The 25721-nt window shown below is 37.8% G+C and overlaps 1 protein-coding gene across 6 annotated transcripts in view; it reads left to right on the top strand.

The window, feature by feature from the left end:
• The window catches only part of DST (dystonin), a 292306-nt gene that overhangs the window by 246469 nt on the left and 20116 nt on the right, over positions 1-25721 (top strand). For all 6 annotated transcript variants that reach the window (XM_054383861.1, XM_054383860.1, XM_054383865.1 and 3 more), the window contains 15 exons: positions 195-317; positions 945-1046; positions 3138-3239; positions 4284-4457; positions 5237-5392; positions 7677-7874; positions 8452-8580; positions 12077-12247; positions 13587-13742; positions 13975-14181; positions 15650-15769; positions 19875-20044; positions 20385-20544; positions 21908-22102; positions 23269-23397. In XM_054383861.1, coding sequence (XP_054239836.1) covers positions 195-317; positions 945-1046; positions 3138-3239; positions 4284-4457; positions 5237-5392; positions 7677-7874; positions 8452-8580; positions 12077-12247; positions 13587-13742; positions 13975-14181; positions 15650-15769; positions 19875-20044; positions 20385-20544; positions 21908-22102; positions 23269-23397 — 2292 coding nt within the window. The remainder of the gene's footprint in view (positions 1-194; positions 318-944; positions 1047-3137; positions 3240-4283; positions 4458-5236; positions 5393-7676; positions 7875-8451; positions 8581-12076; positions 12248-13586; positions 13743-13974; positions 14182-15649; positions 15770-19874; positions 20045-20384; positions 20545-21907; positions 22103-23268; positions 23398-25721) is intronic.

Raw genomic sequence — 25721 nt, 5'->3', positions numbered from 1 at the left:
CTAGAATATAGACTGATGTCAATTGATTTTGCTCTGATACTGCAAAGAGATGCTTATATTTTAAGCATCCAATTGTTAGTCCAAGTGACTTTAAAGAAACAAAGGTGGAATCTTGCTGTGTTCTATTTTGAAAGCAAACTGTACATAAACTATACATTTAGGATGGACAATATTGGATCTTTTTGTCTTTGTAGGCTGCTAAAGAAGAAATTGATGGGCTACAAGAAGAACTGGAAGCAGTTGTGAGCCTTGGCTCTGAACTTAGAGCTGCTTGTGGAGAACCTGACAAACCTATTGTCAACAAGAGTATAGATGAGGTATGGGAAATGCGGATGCTTGAGTCTGTTCTTTTAGATGCTTCTTCAGTTGAAACTGGTTTATTACTCACCCCCAAAAAAATTTGGATTGAAATAAAAAAAGAACATTGTCAAAAGTGAGATGCCTGTGAAGCCTTCAGGGGAAAGTAAGGTTTGCCTTTCAGGTAAATAAATCTTGACTCAGGTTAGTAGATGGCTACTTTTTGCAAATTGATGCTCGAATAAATTTCAGGTATATCTGGTTTATGCCAAGGAAGACAGCTTGACTGAGTCAGTCAAAGTGCTTTTAATTTCTCTAATGTCCATCAATGTACATTTCTTTTTAAACTACCTTTATTATAATGATGCATCTCCAAATAATACTGCCTGTGTTAACCATAATCCCTACTTCAAAATACTCAATAACCAGTATTTGAAGTTTGCAGCTTTTGTAGTCTAGAACCTGTAGCATATTCTGTGGGAAACTTAACTATGCAGTGATAGAGAGAACAAGAGTGTTAATATGGACTGAATATGAAATATTTACACTTGGTTTATTGGTGTTACTGATCAGTGAATAGTTTGTGAATATACATTATATGGCAGTAAAATTCTTTTGCCCATTGGGATAACTGCACTTACTTGCAGCTAAATTCTGCCTGGGATGCCTTAAACAAAACATGGAAAGAACGAGTGGACAAGCTTGCTGAAGCTATGCAGGCAGCCGTTCAGTACCAGGATGGACTGCAGGTAAGATGCTGATGTGCCTAGCCTGGTCTTCAGTCAATAAGACTTAAGTTGGTTATAGTAAAAAATGTCATGTGGTTGGGTAGGTTGCAAGTAATGTGTCACTGATAGTGACTGTTTTCTTCAATAGGTAGATATTTGTGGGGGGATTAGTTGAATTGGCGGGTTTTTTGCATTGAGGAGTAAGTATCTTGGGTTGTTTTCTTCTTGTAGTTGTTTAAATATTTCACTATGTTTAGATTAAAAATGAATGTCCCCTTGTTTATTGATAAAAGCAGAGGGTTTATGATACCACATTCACAGTAAGCCTGCTCACATTTCCTTTGCTAGCCAGTACATAGCATGATAGGTGAGCTGAAGTTGTGACATGATTATGCGTCCAGCGGAATCCACAGTATCAGTCAATGCTATTTTCTCGTAGTAGAGGACAGTCAAGGAACTTCTGTTTTATTCAAGCTTTTCATAAGTCAAATATTTGTTGGGATGTTATAAACAAAACATTAACATAATGTTATTAGCCCACTGTACTAATTCCTAGTATAATTTTTCCCATCTCAACACTTCAGAAGTTGATTCATTTTTTAAATCTGTAGGCAAAATTTTCAGCAGGTTTTTCTAAGATACCTTGCACAATGTATATCCTACACTTTGGGAAGTTACAGGGGGGGAAAAAATGTGGAAGGGGAAAGGGCTGGAGTAGATCACCTTGAAACCCAATCCTTCCAACCCAAACTATTCTATGGTCCTATCATCTTTTCCCTCTACGTGCTAGTGTTTTTCCATACATGCATGTTTTGGCTGAGTGGCATGCCTCATATCTTTCATGAGTGAATGGCTGGAAGATTGAAACATTTGAAAAGACTCCAAACATGATCAGATTTTGCAAAACTGTATTTTGCTCACTGGAACTATTGTCTTTCTTGGTTTGTTACCTTTTTAAAATTAGAGTTTCACATGACACTGAGGGCAATTGCTTGTGTGATCAGTGCAGATCAAGCACCAGAATACTCTTTACTAATAATGCAGTGTGCCAGTTTTCCAGTGCACCCTCCCCATGCACTTTTCTCCAAGGTCTCTTATATTCAAACTGCGGAGAAGTTGACTTACAGGGTTAAGTTAGGAATGTTGCTATTGGTTTAAGTGCTGCTTGTTTCCTGTGCCTGTAAGTAGTACATTCTACAGGCTCAGTACTTTGTGAAGGAACTGTTTTCTAAAGCGCCTTCTTATGCTCGTTTCAATAGAGTATAAAAAGTATCATAGGTAGATGGTTAGCTGCAACTGCCTCATCTTGGTGAGCATGTTGGGGTAGTTATCCTTTTCTCAGAGAGCTGTATGACAGTGGGCAGCTCCCACAAACCATCCTAAGCCTGTCTCCATAACAAATCACTGATAACCAGCAGGAGGAAAAGGGCCTGGCAGAGGTGGGTTTTCTCCTATGCATTTGCCCAGATTGGTAAAGCTGTTGTTAATCTGCAAGGGCAGTATTCTTGGTGGTGTTTGGCAGAAAAAGTACTCACAACTGGGGAGACTTCATTTGTTTTTTGAAGTTATGACTGCATTACCCTACAGAGATTCAATTAAGCTCAGTTATGGCCCTTCCCTATCTAATGTGTACTGCATAGGTCATGTTCTATGTTTCTTACATAGATTGCATTATCCCTCAGAAGACATTTGATTGTAATTACTATTTAAATTGGATTATTCAGTTACTGCCTTCCATCTTTTCTCCAGAGGAGTGCAGAACAGAGTTTGTCTTGTATTTACCTTTTGGGGTATTCAGAAAAATGGCTGATTTTACTCAAAATGAGTAGAGTGCTTACTCATCCTGAATACTACTGTCAGAATATTGCTGGTAATAAAAGCTCAGTCTTGCATCATGTACATTCTTGTAACTGTTATATTGAATACTTTTGTGAGTATTTAATTCCTTGTATTTCAAAGAAACCTAGGTTTCACTGAAGAAAGCTATTTTTTTTCAAGGAGCACAGCAATATTATTATCTGGAATGAAAAAAATTAATATTTTACTTAATATAGCTTTCAAACATGACAATATTTCTTTTCTCACACTTGAATTTCATACTGTGATTTTCAGGCAATCTTTGACTGGGTAGATATTGCTGGCAGCAAGTTAGCATCTATGTCCCCAGTTGGAACAGATCTAGAGACTGTGAAACAACAAACTGAAGAACTTAAGGTATGAGCTAGCAATCTATTTAATTTATATTTTAATCTGTCAGCAATTTTCTGTGTCCTTTAGTATTTTGCAAGAGTCAAAAGCGCTTAGCAATTTTTAGTAAAAAAGAATCTCAATGGAAATTTCAGATAACAGTTTAATTGCAAAATTTCCATTTCAAATATATTTCAAATTTTGGTGAGACTAAGTTTTGCATTGCAAATATATTCTGATAGCCCAGAATTATTTGTAGTAGCACTCCTCTTCCAGGGGCTATGAGGCTATTACGTACAGGGTTCTTTTACAACAACCTTCACATTTTCTGGTTTCTACCATGAACAGCTTCCGTAAGTCTCTGAAAGAATGCCTCAAAAGCCTCACTTCTGCTGTGTTAGGCTCACACAGACCATGACATTGCTAATACATGAGTAAGCCAAAAATCAAAATTTCAGACTAAAAAACCTGTCTGTATGCATCTGTGACTGAGTATGCTCCTGATGTTGGCAGGCTGTTAACGCTATATATAAAAAACAGGCCTTGGTTTTGTTGTTCACTTCTACACTTCTTTGGCTGCAGGTTCAAATGAACCAGAATCTTCTGTAGTTCATATGAACACATATATGCAAGTTGTGTTTAGACTGCTGCCTAAATTGTGTGTACAGGAGGGTTCTCTACTAAAGAAAATTTACTTTCAGCTCTTTTGAAGAATAATTCTGTTTAAAGTGAAAGTATTATCACAGCCACAAAAGCTAGAAGTTACTCGAGAGATGTTCCGTCTTCTTTATAGATCAGGGAGATGATTGGAGAATGCTTTCCTATTGTGCATCTTTATTGTCCTCTGGTCACAGTGGTATCTGCTTGAATAGTAAGATAATGGTGCATATTATCAGTTAGCTGACTGTCTGGATCATCAGTGTCTTACAATTCTTTTGACCCTGGGAAAAAAACTTCCCAAATTTATGAAGTCAACAGTGATCCATTAGTATTGTAAAAGCTGCTGTATTATGCTGTATTCAGGTATAACTTGTGTTTATTTGTATGATTTTTTTTTTCTGTTTACCATAGCAATTTAAGACAGAAGCTTATCAACAGCAGATAGAAATGGAGAAACTGAACCATCAGGCAGAACTGTTGCTGAAGAAGGTAACACAGGAGAGTGACAAGCACACTGTTCAAGACCCTCTCTCAGAGCTCAAACTACTGTGGGACACACTAGAAGAAAAAATTATAAGTAGACAGGTAACTAACCTTGAAGTTGTAGGCTTTTATTTATGACCTGGATTTTTTTGAGAAAAGCTTTTTGGTATGTATTAATGTTGATATCAATATGTATGTTTATTCTTTTTTAGTTTGGAAATTACAGAACTATATATTATAGGATTTAAAGTCTACAGTTTATTGAATTGGTTTTATGGGTTTTAAGCCCTCTGCAGTGGTTGGGGTTTTTTTGTCACTTCCTCTGTCAGCAGTGCCATGAAGAATCATTATTCTTTCCTTTTGGTTATTTGATGATATCTTAAGTAGCAGTTCAAAACATGTTTATATGTGCAAAAATAATACTAGATGCTGAACACTGCACTTGGCAAAAAAAAACCCAAAAAAACCTCAACAAACCAAGCATAGATGCAGTACTGTGAACTGGTTTGTTGTTTTTTTTTTTTAAATTGAATCATTCCATGACAAACAAAAGGCTTTTAAAAGATGATGCAATGAGCTACATTTATATTTAAATTACCTTTTACATAATTAAAAACTACTGTCATATCTCTACGCTGGTTACATGGGGGCTTCAAAGGTCAGGAATTTTAAGTCTGGAATGTAAGGCTTTTACAAGGGAATTGCTAACTCCAACTATAAAGCGATTGCTTGCGTTCGGTAACTGTTTCTCCCTGGTTTTTATGCTATCATTTTATGCTATCATTTACATATCCACTCTGGATTATGGTGACTAATGGTAATGTAAGACAATTCAATAGCATTGTGAAACCATTTGATTGTTAATTTTATCTTCACTATAGCACAAGCTGGAAGGTGCCTTGTTAGCCTTGGGGCAGTTCCAGCACGCCTTGGATGAGTTACTAACATGGCTGACGCATACCGAAGACTTGCTGAATGAACAGAAACCTGTAGGTGGAGACCCCAAGGCTATTGAAATTGAACTTGCCAAACATCATGTATGTAATTATAATTAATATTAACTGTAATGCTCTTTTGATGTTTGTTAGTGATGAGCCTTGTAGTAAAACCTAGCACTTGATAAATAATCCTCCATAGTGATTTTCAAGATGCAGATCATAGTTGAAATGCAGGCTTGGAGTAACTTAATTTTCATTTTATTCGTCTATATTCCTTCCATATGCCATGCAAGTGGCATAGGGTTTAGCCAAAAAGAGCAGCTCACAGCAGCTCACCCTAGTCTCCACCTTTTATTCAATTTCATGTGACCCAGGGAATGCAAAAGTTAGTGAAGCTGCTGCTCACCTTGAGGCAATGAATTCCTTGATTAGTTCTGTTCAGGCCAGCTCTCACAAAACATGTGACCATTGCACATCTTCCGTTCCTGTTTCGTCCTTTTCAGAGAACAGTGTTTTGTTGTGCTGAATTCTGCAAAACTGTATCTTAGCTGGGCCCAACTAACACAGGGAATGCTTCTCTGAAAATCTCAGCCAAGTTCACAGATACCCATGCTCTCATCTTTTTCTCTCTGCTACATACAATGTATGGTTAACGTTTTGTTTGTTTGGTTTAGTATTTTTACTGATTATTGTGACTTGGGAGCCCAAGTAAGAGTGCTTGCATTGCACCCTTATTCTGAAGAATAGGGAGCAAGAGATCTTTGTGTGACTTGATACTGTTCATAGCATTTCAAAGTAACCTCATAAATCCTCTTTATTTCTTCAAATCTTCCATTTAATTTTTGGCCTGCGTATGATGTGAAAAGTATTTAGAGTCCATTTTTGTATTTAGAGATAATTGATTGAAATTGATTATACACACAGAATTAATGCATTTTCATTGTGTTAATGCAGTTTTGCAGCTTCTGAAACCTTTTGTATTGTCAGCTGGAACTTGAGTCAGAATACAATATCTACATGTCCTATGTGACTACTGTTAGAAACAAGCCCTTTAAAAAAAATTATTACAAGTACAGCTTCCACTCCATAAACCCTATGATAAGAATGTAAACGGAAGTGGTTTACTACTGAAGAAGCACCCAGACATCATTCATGACTTCATCAACCTTCAATGGTGAAGGAGTTCGGCAAACACATGAATGAATCCGCTTCTTTTTCATGAAATGGAGAGTTTATAGGATAGAAAGTTCACACAGTGCATCCTGTGGTAGCCTGGAAAAAACATCCATCTTTTGAATACCTTGGGAAAAAGTAAAAAAGTATTCTTATTAAGACTCAGCAGGAAGAAGGGGATAAGATACCTCTACTTATGTGAATATCCCTTTTTTTCACTCTGTTAGGAAAATAAAATACCTTCCAATGCTTAGTTCAGAAAAATTAAAGCAAATGTGATGCATGTTTTCTATACAAGAGCTGTCTGTGGCTGTGCTGTTTCAAGTGTTACGTATGTTTAAAAGTTCCTTTGTATCTAGATTTAAACTTTTTCCATATGCTAGCATATTGAGGGAGATGAGTTTAAAGCAGACCCCATTGAAGAAAACAGTCTTGAACTTGAATTTCTTAAGTTTACCAATCTCTTCCCAACCATTCTGCATACTATTTTTCTGTTCTCAATATCTGGTATTTTAAGGCATTATTTTATGATTTTAAAAAAAAATGTTTTGGAAAAGAATATTCCTTTCCAAAATACATTTTTGTCTTTTACGGTGTTACTGTGGTTGGTGATAATAGGTTTTCAACCAAATGAAGGGGGTCTTGTGTTGTGAGTATAACAATAATTCCCCAGCTTTTACTACAACAGAAGTGTCTTGGTAGCCTGACATAACATGAAACAAGTTGTAGACCTGAAATCCATGGAAAGCCATTGTGTCAGTCAGATTGTTATGTGGCACAGCAGGTAGTCATGTTCCTATCTCTCCTCTCTTAGCCTACTGGTCCATAAACAATTGGCACTACCACAGTTTTTCACACCACATCCTCAAATCCAAAGAAGACTCCTATTAAAGGAAAGTATGTTGTAAGTTAAGGAAAGTGAAGAAATAATGCTTCACTAGCAGCAAAGAAAACTTCTCATAATTTCAGATACCGATACATGTATTCAGAAAGAATATACTGTTTGTTCCAAGATAGCAAAATAAATGTAGCATTTTGTCAGAATGGTCTGTTACTGCCTTTGATTGAAGAGACCTTAGTTACTAGCTTTAATTGCTATTACCTGTGCTGATGTAAAATTACTACCACTGGACTAGATCAGATACTGTGATTGCCTTCATTCAATAACTTAGCAACATGGCCAGTCATATATGCTGTGTTACAATTGTAGGTGCTACAAAATGATGTTTTAGCTCATCAGTCTACAGTGGAAGCAGTTAAGAAAGCAGGAAATGACCTGATTGAGTCAAGTGCTGTTGAAGAAGCCAGTAATTTACGGAGCAAGTTGGAACTTTTGAATCAGCGCTGGCAAAACGTGTTGGAAAAAACAGAACAAAGGAAGGAGCAGCTGCAGAGTGCCTTGATCCAGGTGAACAGGAAATTATCAAATAAAGAGATAACTCAAAAAAGTGTTTTTTTACATGAAATACATAGATGCATGTATTAGAAGTTGTCCTAAATCAAAACTGTAACACAGAGTCTCCTGAATTTGGAGAAAGTTTGAATCCAACTCTATCTTCCACAGCTGGCCACTGCCTTTTATAGTGCTGAACCAAGACTTCAGCCTTTGGCCTAAATATTTTAGAAGGATGAAATGTCTGAATAGGTATATTATTCAGGGAAAACATTAATCTCTCAGTTGCTCATTCAGCCTGCTTTCAAAATTTCCATGGCTTTGGTTTCTGGGTTTGTTTTTATCATTTAGATTGGGTTAAGCTAGTTAAATTTTGGGTGGGTTTGGTTTCTCCTTTGATTTGGTCTTTTGGGGGATTTTGGGTTGTTTTTTTTGTTTTGTAATTGTTTTGGTTTGGGGTTTTCTTTAACTTTCAATTCCTTCAATTATTTTAAGTGTCTGATTAAACCTGATGCCAGTAATCTTCTGTATCTGAGCTAGTATTTGAATAGAAACATTTAAGTAAGCTTTAAAATGATATGGTATAATTTAGGCCCAAGGTTTCCATGGTGAAGTTGAAGATTTGCAGCAGTGGCTAACAGACACTGAACGTCAGCTGTTGGCATCAAAACCTGTTGGAGGCTTACCAGAAACAGCAAGAGAACAGCTTAATACCCATATGGTAAGTATCAGTATTAGAATATTTTGAAAATTGCATTTCAGGACTAACTATCTTTCAAGAGTGTTTATGGTAAATACAGAGCATGTTCTATATATCACAATGTCTATACAGTATCTTAGAAAATTTTAATAGCCTTCAAAACAACACTGTTATTTCAGTGCAGGAAAAGTAGTCATTTTGGGATATGCCCAAAACCAGACCATTAATAGCGTTGAGACAGAAATAAAAGTACTTTGTATCCTTCTTCTCAGAAAAATGGAGTTTACAGATTTTTTGATTATTCCTATTGTTACTGTAACTACATTTATGCATTTTCTAAGATCTGATGGATTTAAAAGTGATCCACATTCACTGGACCTTAAGGTCTAACTTGATCCTTTATTCTTTATCTAATGAAAGCTGAAAGTAAAATCATCACTAGCACAGATGTGATAAAGACTACTGGCTCATAGAGATACTCTGCTTTAATCAGAACTGCCAAAGTGATCAGGATGGCTGAATTAGTCCCTTCCTTCCATTCCTTTCTCTTTAGGAAAAATTCTATGGATTATTCCATCCCTGTAGAACCATAAAGCTTAAAAAAATCCAACACCCTAAACTTGATCACTTGCCTCAAAGAAGGTAGTTTATAGTTCTCGATTTATATAAAATCATGCTATGCTGTTAGGTCAGGATATAACCCCAAACTTAGAATCATAGAATCATAGAATCAAGAAGGTTGGAAGAGACCTCAAGGATCATCAAAGTCCAACCTGTCACCCTAAACCTCATGACTATCTAAACCATGGCACCAAGTGCCACGTCCAATCCCCCCTTGAACACCTCCAGGGATGGTAACTCCACCACCTCCCTGGGCAGCACATTCCAATGGCCAACCACTCTCTCTGTGAAGAACTTTCTCCTCACCTCCAGCCTAAACCTCCCCTGGCACAGCTTGAGACTGTGTCCTCTTGTTCTGCTGCTGGTTGCCTGGGAGAAGAGACCAACCCCCTCCTGGCTACAACCTCCCTTCAGGTAGTTGTAGACAGCAATGAGGTCTCCCCTGAGCCTCCTCTTCTCCAGGCTAAACAGTCCCAGCTCCCTCAGCCTCTCCTCATAGGGCTTGTGCTCAAGGCCTCTCACCAGCCTCGTTGCCCTTCTCTGGACATGCTCCAGCAATTCAACATCTTTCCTAAACTGAGGGGCCCAGAACTGGACACAGTACTCAAGGTGTGGCCTAACCAGTGCTGTGTACAGGGGTACAATGACCTCCCTGCTCCTGCTGGCCACATACTTAGTCGTATGAACTCCTGGTCTCCTGGCTCAGATGTGAGAATGGTATTTACTGAACTGTCCTTGAACTCAAATATGCGTGGCACTGTTTCCGTTAAAACACTGTATTATCATTGCTTTAAAAATCAGATTTTATTTTGGAATGATGCTAAAGTTCATTAGCCACCAATATGGGCAGATTTTTTGAGAAGAAAAATAATTTAACAGTTTTAAAATCAGTTATGACAGGAAACCAGGATAAAAGACAGACCCTTTTTGTCTTAAAAGAGAGAAAGAAGAAAGAAACAGAAACAAAGCCCTTTTTTTAAAAATGTGTCTGGATTTTTTAATTTTATTTGTTATTTATTTTCCCCTGTAAGAGTTGAGGCATAATCACAGTTCTATGGGAGTCAGTGGTCTTTTTCCATTTTTTATATCCTGAACTTGAATCAAAGCAAGACCAAAATGTTTTCTCTGGAAAATCAGGGTATTCTTTGATGCATTTTTTTACTATGCAAATCAACAAGATTGATTAGTTAAAAAGTCTTTGAACTGAATGTAGTATTATAACTGGAACAAATATGAACATGTCCCCAGTAAATATGTACTCTGTATATACAATAATTTCCAAACTGTATGTGAACATTTTAACAGATTGTTATTATGCTGTAGGCAGTGATATAACTGCATTGACGTGTTATCCTTTAATGTATATAACCCTTAAAAAATAGGACTTGATTTCAGTTTAGTTAAACCTCAGTGAATCTGTGCAGATATATGTAAAATCTCTGAAATGTCAAGGCCACTTGTCATGCTGAGTACTATTTATCATAATTTCCAAGTTCAAACTTGCCCCTACATGATACAAACCATGTTAATTTATGATGTGAAACTGGAGAAGAAAGTTTTGCACTAGATTTTGATTTGTTTTTCATTGGAAATAATGATATGAACCATCTTCTTGAGTGTACAGTCTGTTTCTCCAGATATGAATAAAAGAGCCCTCAACCATAATCAGCTCACAAATTGAGACTGGGCAGCATTTCCAGCTGAGACAGCTCCAGGAAAACAAAAGATACAAAGAAACATTACAGGGCATTAGCAACAAAGGGACTATAAAAAGAGGTCTTTTTGGCTGTCTCAGTGCTGCTCAAAACATACCTCTTCTTTTTTCTTTTTTTTTTTCAAACAATCTTTTTTCTTAGTTCCTCCTTTAAAAGAACATCAATTGCTCCTACCCTCCTACAGTCCTGTGACTGTGTTGCAGAATTAACCACTGTGATGAGCTCCCCTCTTAGATTGACCAAGCCCCGGTGTTTGCTGCCACGCTGTCTCATTTATTCTGCATTCCTTATGATTACATCTGAGGGATTCTTCAACTGCAGTAAAATAAGATGCTCTGGGGAGTTATGGAAATTAGAAATAATGTAGAGAAGTTGGGAAGATACGAAAAAGCAGGCTAATCCTCAGAAAAAGGCAAGGAAACTTTCTGTTCTGGTAAAATCTTAGCTCATGGTTGAACCTGCTTCCTGCTTTGCCTTCCTCCATGATCGGTTACAATCCTGCGTAGACTCTCTCTTAACCCAAAGAAAATGCTGGGTTTTTGTTCTTGTCCTGGGAGTTGGAGGGAAAAGTTACTTTCCTCCTATCTGCAAACCAACAACTGTTTATCTCCTGGAAGATGATCGTCATTTGGCAGTCTGCAGCAATTTGATTGGTACATTTTGAATTTTTTTGTTTCAAATATTGAACGTGCCCTTTTGTGTCAGAGAAATGTATGGAAGCTCTTGCCACTTCATCTTTAACATGATTAGATGTGCAATACAGAATAGTTAGGCAGCGTACAATAAAGCAGCCCTCCCAAGTTGTCCCACCCATTTCTGAAGGTGTATTGGATAGGTCTGGGCTTTCAGCACGCTGTATAATTCTGACACTTTCTATGTTTCAGCTGCAGATGGACTTGAAACCAACCAAGTTGTAGCAAGTCTTGTGCAATAAGTGCATAGTACTTTCTTTGCCAAGCTTTGGATCTTAGAGAAAACATCTGACAGACAATACAAGTTCCCATTTCCTGTAGAATTGGGCCCTTTCTTTGCTCATTTGGCTTTTTATGAATTACATATGTTTCCTTTATTAGGATTAATCGTACCCATTAAATGTTGAGGGAGGAATAAATATTATAGTAGCTATTGTAAAGAATATTGAATTTCTACCTGACTTATTTTTTGGTGCTTGCTTTATTTAGGAACTCTGTGCTGCCTTTGAAGCCAAAGAAGAGACATATAAGCGTCTAATGCAGAAAGGCCAGCAGATGCTTGCAAGATGCCCAGAGTCTTCTGAGACAAACGTTGAGCAGGACATAAATAACTTAAAAGAAAAATGGGAATCAGTACAAACAAAGCTCAGTGAAAGAAAAGTATGTGGTTTTACATAAAAATAGAAGTGTAAATCATGTATTTAAGGATGTTAATGTTCAGTCCTTGTATGCATGCATACTTGCTTGATCTTTCATATTTAAAATCAATTGTAGAGACAGATATAGAGAATTAATTGTTGTGCTTACAACATACTAGGGAAAAAAGGGGATTCAAAAAGTTAACTATCCATAACTGGGGAGGATGGTGAGAGTCACATAGCCCGTTACAGAAATGCATTAGCTGTTACTGATAACGCTTATTTGGTATGGTGAAGGCTTTCCTGGTTTTCATTACAGTAATCGCAGACATGAGAGATTGAATAAAGCTATTTGATCATTCAAGTTTGTATCTTTCGCAGTACAGAAGAGCTGCATTAATTTTCCTAGCTTTTATCCATTTTTTTCCTTAAATTCCCAAACAATTGGCATTCTACCACTTCAAGTGACTTCTAACATAGATCAATGGCATGATTTCACTGATCTGCTGCATGTGTTTCCTTATTATTAATTTCATTTTGCTTTCATTCCTTCACAAAGTACAGTCTATTTGTTCTACCTTAATCAAACAATGAAGAATATCAACAATTGCAGGAAGAGGAGTTCTCTGTACAGCCCTAACGTGTATAAAGCACAAATACTTAATTCACAATTTAGTTATATTTTAAAGTGAGAATGCTGGTGCCTCTTAGGGTAACTTTATAGCGCAAGAATGTCAAACTAATTAATAGCCAACATGAGCACCTTCTTGCAGGAAGGTATAAGGTTGGAGTACTCAGCTTAGTGTGTGTGTGTGTGTTTGAAAATCAATGGCTGAGACTGGTGTCTCATGATCAACAAAAATTCTGTATCCTATATTAGTTCAGGCAGCCAAAATAACAGTTTGGTTTTATTTAAAAGAAGTGGTCTAGGCAAGCATATTCTTTGTGTAATGTAAGAGAATAAATTAGATGACCTTTTGAGGTTCATTCAAGTGCACTAGCATCTTACATTTCTGGGATTCCACTATTTTTGTCCTGAAATTGATAAATCCACATGTCCCACTATGATTAAGTAATAGAAAATGTAGTGTTCTAATGTGAAACATTTTATCTTCATACTAGGTGCTGTATTTTCTACTTGTCTATCATGCATAATTTTACTGTTATTCTCGTATTCGTCTCCTTTAGTATGCTCAAATGTAGGCTGTTACTTCAAAACTCAGAAATTTTCAGTTGGAGAAATGTTTTTAAATGCTGAACTAAATACTAAACTAAAATTATTTGCTTCAACTAAAATCATTTACTTGGCTGAAGCTCCTGCACAATATCAACTGCAATTAAAGCATGATCTATCTTTACAGACCAAACTGGAAGAAGCCCTCAACTTAGCAATGGAGTTCCACAACTCACTTCAAGATTTCATCAATTGGCTTACTCAGGCTGAGCAGACTCTAACTGCAGCTTCTCGGCCAAGTCTTATCTTGGACACTGTCTTGTTTCAAATTGATGAACACAAGGTATGTAAAGAAACAGATGTGTGATGTTTTTCTCCCACTCTATGGAGACACTTTAACAATGTCCAAATAAACCCTGTAACACTAGCACTCAGTGAAACATTTGTTTTTAAATTGTATTTTATAGTCTCTCTTGCTACATCATTGTGTATTAGACCGATTTATTTTTTTTTCAGTGTTTACCCTGTGCCTGAGCAACGCAGTATTCAGAGTAATTTTTTCCCTTTTTTCCAAGGTTTTTGCCACAGAAGTGAATTCTCATCGTGATCAGATCCTAGAGCTGGACAAAACTGGAACTCATTTGAAATATTTCAGCCAGAAACAGGATGTTGTCCTTATTAAGAATCTGCTGATCAGTGTACAGAGTCGATGGGAAAAAGTAGTTCAACGCTTAGTTGAAAGGGGAAGAGCTTTAGATGATGCGAGGAAAAGAGCCAAACAGGTAATCACACAACAGCTGTTGTACAGCTCTTTGAACTTGGCTGTAATTATATCCAGACTCTTAAAGAATATGGTGCTTTAAAGTACTTTCAAGTAAGCCTGGGTTTAGTGTAACAGACACTATTGAGTTAGTGGAGCAATTTCTGTGATTCGATCATAGAGCACTTCATTTGTGAAGTGAAAGCATCATTTTCAACCCAAGCAGTGACTTCTGTCTGCAATACCAGATAGACTGAAAGAAAAAAGTTACAGTATGGCTTCCAGATGTATTGTAGAGCCATCTGTCCTCAAAAAGGAGTTTCCCAATCAACCCCTTATATTTTAAAGAAAGTGATGAACCCTTTTCACTAACCTATGGGAGTATTCCTTAGATTTTTTTTTTCCCCTTGGGTTTACATTGTGCCCTGATTAATACTCATCACTTCCTCAATCTCTTATATTAGTTGCTGTTCTGATATCCTCTGTGTGGTAAGATAGCTGCATTTATTTTCTTAAAAGCCTGGAAAGTTTTCTTGCACAGTTTATCTCACCAGGGAACATTATTCTTACCCCTCCCCCAAATTCGTGTTCTACTCACTGAGGGGCATAAGTGATAAGATGCAAAATATGTGAAAGGAACGTTTAAATGTCCATAGGAAACTCTCTGCAATGAGATGGATTTCATTTCTATATCTATTTCCAGAGTGGAACAATTAGTAACAAGTTACTAATTTTGGTCAGCTACCTATGCAGAGTAGGGAAGTGGTACTGAAAGGGTATTAGTGTCAAGCTCCAGATCCACAGCCCACAGGGTGGGTCCAGGCACTCTGGTTTTGTGTGCTTTCATGTGTAGGCAGCCCAGGCAAGAATTTTCAAGAGAGACATGGAGAAAAAAATGACCAGCATAAAAAATTGAATCTGAAAAGGATACCACTTTGTGAAAGACGGTCAAATTTTTGGTCTTTTCCTGCTTCCTTCCCTGCAGCAGTCTTTGTTAAAACAGGAAGGAAGATCAAGAGTCTGTTCCTTGCCCATCAAGATACAGTTCGATATAATGGGAGCATTTATGAGCATCCCAGGGAAAATCTTGGGCAGTCATCCAGACAGGACTTTTCCCTAGTGATTTACTCTGGTTGTCCCATGTAGACCAAGGTCCATTGTTGCTGTATTGACTATTCATTACTAAAAATGTTGGCATCTAAATGACCGACATATTAAAAGAAGTTAGCAATATGTCTTGGAAAGATGCATACTAAGTGTGCCAGGTCATGCACTTAAAAGGCTACTAATTCACCTGGGAGAAGGGAGGCTAAATCTAGTGGGCACATGATTGAGATAATCCTTTTTAAGATACCAGGGAGAAAAAGCACACCAAATCTTTCTGAAGTCTACCTGCTTGGGCTATGGAGAATTGGTTGGGGTGTAATGTTTTTGGACTATTTCATGAACCAGTGAATTTTAAAATCCATGCAAATCTCACTGTTCTGCAGTTCCATGAAGCCTGGCACAAACTTATGGAATGGCTGGAAGAGTCGGAGAAATCTTTGGACTCAGACCTTGAAATTGCAAATGACCCTGACAAAATAAAGATGCAGCTTGCACAGCATAAGGTGAGTCATAGGTGATAAAATGAGAAGATCCCAGTGCAGAGTAGGTAAGTCTTATCAGCCTTGTACTGGTCAGTGTTCAAAGGAAGAAGATTGGTGGCCTCACTGCAGTGGAGTTCTTGTTAGCATCAAATTAAATAATGCTGTGTTATACAGGTAGGGGGTGACAGAAAACTTTTCACAGTATTTGGTATGTGGGGGAGTGGTTAGCTCTCTAAAATAGAGACAATAGTACAGCACTACAGAAACTTTACAAAACAAAGTGATACTATCTCAGAATAGGATGCTGTGAAGACATTTTGTTACAGGCTTTTTTTTAGTCCTTAAACCATAAATTTACCATCTAATTATTTGGGTTGGGATCTTCTTTCAATACTACAGACTGCCTCAAAACTGAAAAAATCTTGTCTTTCGATTGGCAGGTTGTTGTTTTGTTAAGTAGAAACATTAATAAAATCTTCTAGAGAGTACAATGACACCATTAGTAGCAATGAGTTCTCTCTTTGGGATTCAAAATTCCTGGACCTGCTTTCCACAAATCCATCTGCTGTAGGTGAAAATGTAAAAACCTCATTGATTGGCCTGGCTTTTCAAGCAATGATAATGTAAAAGTTCAGTAATTTAGACACAGAGCAAAAGCAAGGATGGGAGAAGTCCTGACTTAATTTTTTTCTTTGGTAAAGAGCCTAGAATAGTGTATCACTGAGGATCAAGTGGGTGAGTAGTAAATAGGCCATGTCTCAGGATTTATCTTGGAGGTTTTTCATCGGGACAGAATAGTGAAAGGTCATTCATTTTGGCATACATGTACTTCTACTTCTTACGTCAGTTTTATTGTTCTCTGTTTACTCCTAGTTTTTCATTCTGCACAATATCCTCAAGGGTTCGCATATCTTTCTTTCTCAGTGTAGTTTCTGATGATTGCTTTTACCTCCAACAAGTTTTGCCATGTATAACTAATAATGGGTTATTGCGTCTGTCTGCTTTATATTTTTTATCATCTCTCAGTTTATGTGATGATTCAAGTGTTGTTTATCAAGCGGGAAAATGTTCCCCTTTAATATGGGAAAGTTGGCTGTTGGTCAAGCAAAAATAGTTTCACCTATGTTTGCAGTTAAAACTTTCAGATAAAACCTACATTAACATTCTATTAAGCTAACTCTGCAATTGCAGATCTGAGATTGCTGCTGTTGCCAAGATTTGAAGTCGGTGATGAAAATCAGGTTGAAAAATTGTTCTCTTAAGAGAGTCTTTTTTTGGGTTTGGTTTCTCTGACTGTGCTTTGATGTCCTTTCAGGTCCTGAGGTTTTAACTCTCAACCTTTTTTCTCCTCACCTCTTCGGAAATGTTAAACTGGATAATTCCACTTATTCTTTATATGTACAGCAGTACATTTTATGAGTCCAAGTTTCCTCACATGGATTGGCAGATTTATCTTTTCTCTCAATGATAACTTTTCTCTAGCTTCTCTTTGTATAAAATTCCTTTAGAGATTAGCTACTAGAGTTGTTTGAATCTCATTTCTCATTGAGGAATGGGCATTTGGATTGAAACTGGTGATTTGGAGGAAGAAAATGAATGTGCATGAGAGAGGGAGTTCTGTGAACTTTGTGACTTTAAACTTCAAACAACCCCCCAAGAAATCAACTCAATTGTTTTTTAATGAGTTGTCAAACCTCCCAACACTGCAGTGTCCTTCCTTGTGTTTTGAGTCTTTTCCTTCCACTCCCACATATACCCCTCTTGTCTGTCTTAGTCTTTTCTGTCCAGCCTTGAAGGTTTCCTTGATCCATTAAGTTAACTCTTTTGCTATCTGAACTGAATGTGTGCTCTGTGTGTGCTGTAAGCAATTTGGTTTCACTCTGTGCCAGTTGTCACTGCCAAAAAAACCCCAAACAAGGCCCTGAAAGAAAAAAGCCAAGATAATATGTTTTCTCTCTCACTTATATCTAGTGTGTTGCCAGGGACTTTTGGGGATTATTCATGGTCTGTTTATCAGCAATTTTTTCTTGTTTTTAAAAGTCAGGAATGGGAGAAGCCTTCCTAGGTCACCCAATCCATTCCTGTGCTAATGCTGAATACTTCTTACAGTATGTTTATATGAACCTGGCTAATTTTATCTGTATGTTCCCATCTCCCTTAGTGGAAAGGTGAGATTTCATTCGTTTTACCTCTCTGCTTCTGGCAGCTCAAACCAAAACTTGCTCTTTGTTGCACCTCTGTGAAATCAAGTGATAGTTAGTCAAATGATAGATAGTCTCTCAAAAAGTGAATTCACTGCAACCCTCTGTTTACCTTTTAAATCTGTTTAAATTTGTTTTTCCTGTATGATCCTTCTGTGGCTGCAATTTCATTGTGATTCTTCATATATTTCAAGTGGCATTGTGCATGTAGTGCTAGGTAGTTAATAAACCCCATCAAATAAAAGGAACACAGCCATTGTTCATATTGAAGGAAATTCTATAAATAATAGGTTATTTTAATTTTGAAAATTATTTGTGTTTTATTGTAGTTCTAGCTTGACGATGGTGTTTGTGTTCTTTCTTAAAAATTAAAGGACAGTAAGGAAATAACTAAAAAACAAATGCCTTTTTTTTTTTTATAATTTATTTTGATCCTCAGTTCATTTTGAATCCTGAAATAACCCTGAAAGGAAGGATGTTACAGTGCAAAAAGTTTTAAGAAAGGAACCTTGAATCAGCCTGGGTGAAGTTTGTTATACTGTCTGTGTAGCATAATCCAATATCTACCTCCTTCTTAACACACCTCTGTTCCACTTGAGCTTTCCCTGACACACATTCACATGTAAAAAGAGCAGGTGACTATGTGGATATGGGATAATTGGTGGAAGAGTTGTGAGGTACTGTGGCACAGGTTGGTGCTGGCCAGCTGGGAACAGCTTGCCAGTTGGAGGTGAGCAGTCGTGCATGTGCCAGCAGTGACCATGAGGATTTCTTGCAATGTTTACATACCCTGAGGAGGAATTACTAGAAAGTTGTAATCGTGTCTTTCATGGATGTGATGATACTGAACATTGCCCTGAGAACCAGATGAAAATCTTTTTCAGCAAGCATGGAGCAAAAAAATCTTTTGACCTATTTTTTTTTTTTTTTTGTGACAAAGGAAAAACAAACCAAAACCCAGTCATTGTTTGATTGTTTCTACATGAGTTTCCTAAATCAAACTTGTGATTTTTTAAAATTTTTTTTAACAGTTTTCCTCCTAGCAGTTCATGAATGTGTGAAATAAAACACTTTAAATGTTGCTGCCATTCAAAAGCTGCTGTGTAGAGCTGATTTTTGTCTTTTGGCTGTGTCCTTTTATTCAATTATTTAACCTGTCAGTTGGTTAACTCCTCTGCGGTATCAGATGAGCTGTGTTTCTGTGTGCTTCTCTGTGCCTCTTAAAAGCTTCCAGAGGCTCTGTGCAGAAGGAGCTGGCAGGCAGATGTAACTGCTGTATCATAGTCATCTTAAAAGTCCTGGATCATAGAAGCCTGCTTGTGGTCATGACTTTCATCCCAGACTGTGTTACTGGAATGTCACCCAGCTGCTTCTTGTGCCTGGATCTGTATACTTTTGGCATACAATTCTTCCCAGTAATAGTATGCTTCAGTCTTAGGAGGGTTAAATTATTGTGATTGTAGGTTTCCCATCTTGACCACACTGAATTAAACAGAATGACCCTTAGGGTACTCCACACCGGCTTGAAATCTTAGTGTGTAAAAATGCAGTATGAAGACTGCTCAGTTCATGGTTCCCAAAGTAGCAGTTCTGTCACGTGGTCCTGACTACCAGACAGCCCCTTACTGAAATTTAGGAGTATTATGGTAGGCCCAGAATCATTGCCTACCGTAGGCAGGAAGGTTTTTTCCGGAAGTTGTTCCAGTAGAGAGGGACAAAAGGGCAGGGATTCTCCTGGTGTCAAGCCCCATATAATTTGAAGTGCACCATGGTACTAACAGAAGTTAGTACTAACAGGAAGTTTTAAAGTTTCTTTCAACAACATTTAATATTTGCATTGTAAATAATACATTAAAGATGATGAATTCTGTGGCCTGGAAGCAGTTAATGCTATATGGGTGTTTTGTTGTCTTCCATATGCATAGGAATTCCAAAAATCTCTTGGCGCCAAACACTCTGTGTATGATACCACAAATAGGACTGGACGCTCCTTGAAAGAGAAAACCACCTTGGCTGATGACAATTTGAAACTTGATGATATGCTGAGTGAACTAAGGGATAAATGGGATACAATCTGTGGAAAGTCTGTGGAAAGGTAAATGAAAACCAATCTAATTATTCAGCAGATAAGAAAAAAGGCTTAGGAGAATTCTTTTGGCTTCTGTTATGCAAGAATACAATGGGAGTGACTGGCTTGTTTAATAATTAAGAGTGCTGAAGCACTTTACTGATGGTGTGGAAGAGGTCTGGGGAGCCAGGGGGCTGTCTTACTTTTTAAAAAGGGAAACACTGATTTAAAATTCTTAGTTGCTATCATTTTATGTTCAGAATGTTTACTTATGGTGTATGAATGGCTGTGGGTTTTTTTCTGTGTTCTTTGGTGGTTTTTATGTTTTGTTTTGTTATTGCTTTGTTTTTTTTTTTTTTCCCTCCAGACAAAATAAATTGGAGGAAGCCCTCTTATTTTCTGGGCAATTTACTGATGCTTTGCAAGCTCTCATTGACTGGTTATATAAAATTGAACCTCAACTTGCAGAAGATCAACCAGTACATGGAGACATTGATTTAGTGATGAATCTGATTGACAATCACAAGGTAATTCCAAAAACAGTGTTTTAAAATTAATAGACAGTTCATACATGTGGCATTTTAGTGCTGTCCCATGCCTAGGTAATTTTGGCTATGTAATTTTCACAAACAGAATAGTTTTTACAGCATAAAATGCCATTGACAATGTGAAGTGCTATAAAATGTTTGTGGAAGTAAACAACAACTCATTGGCACCAGCTAGTTACACCTTATTATCCTGGTTGAGTATCATGTCAGAAATCACAAGCGGGCATTTATGAATATGTGTTTATGAACAAGAGGTGGCAACAATTATTTTATTGTAAATCTGTGGGGAAGACAGGGCTTTTTTAGCACATCTGCTAACCAAGTGTCCAGTGTACTCATGACTACAGCAGCCTTCCAAACCTGGAGGGCTGCTCTATATTCGTGGAGAAATGTAGTTGCAATGCTTAAGGTATGCAGAGGAGTGTACAACTGGACTGTGGCCTGGAAAACCTACACTGGCATGCAGCTGTATTTTGTTACTGAAGTGTTTTTTTAAATGGGAGCAAGCAGGAGAATGTAGGACTGTACCTCTGAATCCCAGTTTTGCAGTTAAGTATGTCCGAAGAAATGGCTGTGGAAGTTACTGGTATTGCAGAGGCTACACACAGTCACAGTTCTGGAGCCTGGAAGGTTTATGAGGTAAAGGTCCCTCTGTTCATCCACCAGTGACTTCCAGTATCCAAAGACTGTTCAATGAGGAGGAGATTTTGGCCCTCATGTCAAAAAAACCCCAGTATTTGGAAACATGGATTGTCTATAAAAATTAGCATGAAATATGCTGGAATTGCTTCTGCAATCCTATTCTATGTTGCAAATTAGTCATAGTGGCAGAGTGTACTGTAATCGTCATATCTGTAACTGGAGCCTGTTCCATCTGCAAATGTGAACATACTCTCCCATAAACATTTGGCTATGTGGTGAGCTCTACAGCCTTAGTCAGACCCCCAGATGGAGTTTTATTTCTCTTTTTTATGATTTCATTCTCCTTGATGGTTAGCGTTTTATCTCTGTTTTTTCTGCCATGGCAATTGTGCACATTGATCAGTGTGTTAGATCAATTGCTTTGATAAAGGATGCAAATCCAGTGTGGTAAGGAGGCTGGATTTCCCATGCATTGCATCAGGATGGGTTCTCAGGATCCACGTGACATTTTCTTACCGTATTCCATTTATTAGGATAAAGTGTAAATGTTTTCATGTGGAGTATAATAAGCAGAACTTGTGTGTTTTGCATCACTTAGGGTGAAGTTAGTCTTGACTGAACTAAATCTGTTTTTTGTTATTAGTTACATAACCATGCCTTAATGAATTAAAACATTTAAAATGTATTTGGTGGTGCCTAGGTTTTCCAGAAGGAGTTGGGAAAAAGAACAAGCAGCGTCCAGGCTCTGAAGCGCTCTGCAAGGGAGCTGATAGAAGGCAGTCGTGATGACTCTTCCTGGGTCAAAGTCCAAATGCAGGAGCTGAGCACTCGCTGGGAGACAGTTTGTGCCCTGTCAGTGTCTAAGCAAACACGTTTGGAACAGGCTCTTCGGCAGGTAAGGGAGTATTACAGGATGCTACATGTACTTCACGAGAAGCAGTGAAAATATCTTGCCAGAAATAGTTGCCAGAAATTTCATTCCATTTTCACTTAATGTCATTCAGTTTAATTTAATTTGGAAACACTCCTTTTCTTGCTCATGCATTGCTTACCTCTTAGCAGTTCTTATTGCTGTTATTGTTAGTCTATACCACAAATGCAAAGTAAATATTTCAAAGACCTTACCATGTAAAGAAATCACTGACATTACAGTGAAGTGTAGAGGGTGATTAAGAACTATGCTCCCTTCACAGGAAGCTGAAGATTACCATCATATTTATTCCTTTTGTGCCTTACTGGAAATAAGTAAATTTGTGTACTGAAAACTGGTTTATACTGGCACAGTTACAGCGCACAGTGAAGTATATTACAGAAAAAATGAATCTGTTGCTGAGTACACTCAGGTGTTAAGAATATGTCAGTACTGTTACTATTCCTAGACAAATAGGTCCGTCTGTATTGTTTCCAAACCTGAGATAATACAGATGTGCAGCTTGGTGAAGATACTAGCTTGAGTTGATGCTAGAATGGGGCTCCTGCAATAGTGATATATCTACAGTGTACAAAATTCCTGTCTAACTTTTCCCAGGGTACTGTGTTTGTCCAGCTCCCTGGTCTATCAGCAGACACAATCCTAGTGTACCTCAGAACACTAATTCTGTCAGAATATGACTGTGCCTGAAGGTGGAACTTCATTTTCTCCAGACATAAAAGGGTTAGTCACCAACAGGCTGTCTATTAATTTTGCTTAACCAATGATTCAGGCTATGCAGAAAATACAGTTCTCAGCTCTCCAGCTGGTCCATTAAAGCACCTCCCATGTAATTTGTCAGCGTAAAGGCATGACATTCTCAACTGAGCTGCAAATACACTATAAATCAGATGGCTAAAAGCATGAGCAGGCTTTTAGACTTCCTATTATTTTTTGAGAAGCATGAGATATTTTTACAGTTTTGAAAATGTAGTACAATATATCATTGACTTTTTAATGGAAAGTTAATGTGCCAGTACTGCTGCATGATGAATGACTCCAAGCGTGGACTCAGTCTCCTTGTGTAAGCTGCAGTGTGTCTGTCAAGATTCCCTCATGAGTAATCGTGACTACTGCTTGTATTGTAACAGGCAGAAGAATTCCACTCTGTTGTCCACGTCCTTTTGGAATGGCTGGCAGAGGCAGAACAGACTCTTCGTTTCCACGGAGTCCTTCCAGATGATGAAGAGGCCTTGCGTATACTAATAGACCAGCACAGGGTAAGCAAGAAAAAAGAAGAGGGTCCTTTTTATTACAATAGCATCCAGTCTTTGCTCTTGCAGTTGTTTCTGTAGGGAAGCTAGCTATTTAATGGAATTGATAGTTTTGTGGCCATACTGGTGTTGGGCTGTTGAGACACCTTGTCCCACTAAGAAAATAAAGGGCCTTTAGAAAGCTGTTGCAAACATTAAGAGACAGATGTAAACTCCTCTGTGGAATATATGTTGCCTGACAATCATAGAATCATAGAATCAAGAAGGCTGGAAGAGACCTCAAAGATCATCGAGTCCAACCTGTCACCCTAAACCTCATGACTATCTAAACCATGGCACCAAGTGCCACGTCCAATCCCCTCTTGAACACCTCCAGGGATGGTGACTCCACCACCTCCCTGGGCAGCCCATTCCAATGGCCAACCACTCTCTCTGTGAAGAACTTTCTCCTCACCTCCAGCCTAAACCTCCCCTGGCGCAGCTTGAGACTGTGTCCTCTTGTTCTGCTGCTGGTTGCCTGGGAGAATATAATCATAACACAGACTGCTACAGCAGCAAAAAGTGTATCTGTCATCTTAGCACCATGAAGAAAAACACCACATACTTTTCTTTCAAGGTTATGGTAAACATCAGCAGGATGGTGTTATCATCCGTTAACCTTCCATCATGGTCAAGCAGCGTGCTGCCATGCTTTATGTGCGTTAGGCACTGAAATATTTCAGTGCCATAGGTACTGCACATACTAGATTATAGGCCATCAAACTTAACTGCAGTTATGAAATGGGAAAATAGCTAAGTAAGGAGTATAGAGGTCATACTTTCATTCTCCAAAGAGGAGGCTGCAAACATGCACATGTAAGCCCACGCACAACTTCTCTTGTAAGTCCATGCTCAACTCCTCTTGTAAGTGCTGTAGTATTAGCCCCAAGAATTTGTGTAAAAAGAAAATTGCCCACAGTGTTATAGAACAAATTGTAAGAGTAGTGGATCTGCCTATTGTTGATCTGAAGAAAGTTCTAACAAAACTTACAAAACGGAGAGTGGAAAACCATCCTGTTTTAAATTGAGTTCAAGAGTATTATCAGGCAGAGGAGTGTGTGCAGGGTATGACTATCTAATGGTTCTTAATTAGGGAGTTTCCAAGGTACTCAAATTTGAGTATTTTGAAAAAGTTCTCAAATTTAATTTAGGGTTCTGGAAACTGGGTGTTGTTTTTTAATTGGCTAATGTACATATGCATTGGAGCATGCTGATGTTGGCAGTTGCAACCTGCTGTCTACAGTGCAATTAAATTGGTCTTTCAGCTGCCTTTCCTCCACGTGTGCCTTGTCAATTCCCTTTTTATTTAATTTTTTGGTCTTCTGAATACAGAGAACTGTCTGAAGGAAATCTTAGGTCCACTGAAATCATTAGGAAAAACAACATCTTAAATTACTCCCTCTGCAATGTAGCTTGATTAACAAAATATTTCTGTACCAAAGCTCAAAATTGTGCTGCCAAAGCTGAAGCTTAGCTTGGAACCTCAAACCAAAGCAATGCTTGTCTGAGAAACCACCCTGTCCAGCTGGGGAGAATAATAACTAGCATAACATAACCAACCTCAATCCAAGCTGTGGCCATACTGTACCTAAAATTTGTTTTAGTGGACTTCAGAAGATGTTCTTCCAAACCACGTTTTATTCTTAAAGGCCAAATAATACAAATACAGAAATTTTCAAGCTAAGAAAGATTGTGACACTGCTGCTTTACCATTCAATAAGCACACAGAGCAAAATCTGCCTTGAATGAGTGGTCTTTCCTTGTAAACTTGTAATACTAATTTTCAAGAAGAGGGTAATAGGTTTAAACACCATGTCTTTATTATAATGCACTAATATTAGTATCAAAATATGTATGACTGACATTATTTACATAAATATGAAATGTATGTTCCTTTTATCACTTTGATTTGTAAATACTGCACATGATTTAATGGCATCTGAAATTTCAGGTACAGGGAGTTTGTCACTCACTTCTCTGCAAAGACTGAAAGGTGGAGTGCATTAATGCAATTCATTAGTTAATGGGAAGCATCCCATCTCTTCTCCTGTAAATGTATCTGTATCACTGGATTGCCACAGAGTTCGAGACAATTAGGGAAAACTTAATACACTGTAGGAAGCGTGCCATAGATTTAGATTTTGAGATATTCTAGTGCAGTTGTGCAGGGAAAATAATGTTGCCTGTTTTCTTCTTGACCCTGTCTTATTTTATCACACTGCAACCAACCTTGACATTTCCAAAATTATTTTGAACTGAAATACTGTAAGAACCCATTTGTTTGGATGAAA

This window comes from Indicator indicator, chromosome 9 (genome assembly GCF_027791375.1).
Source record: "Indicator indicator isolate 239-I01 chromosome 9, UM_Iind_1.1, whole genome shotgun sequence".
Lineage (NCBI taxonomy): Eukaryota > Metazoa > Chordata > Aves > Piciformes > Indicatoridae > Indicator > Indicator indicator.
Note: the sequence above shows the minus strand (reverse complement) of the source record. Positions and strands in the feature narration are given on the sequence as shown.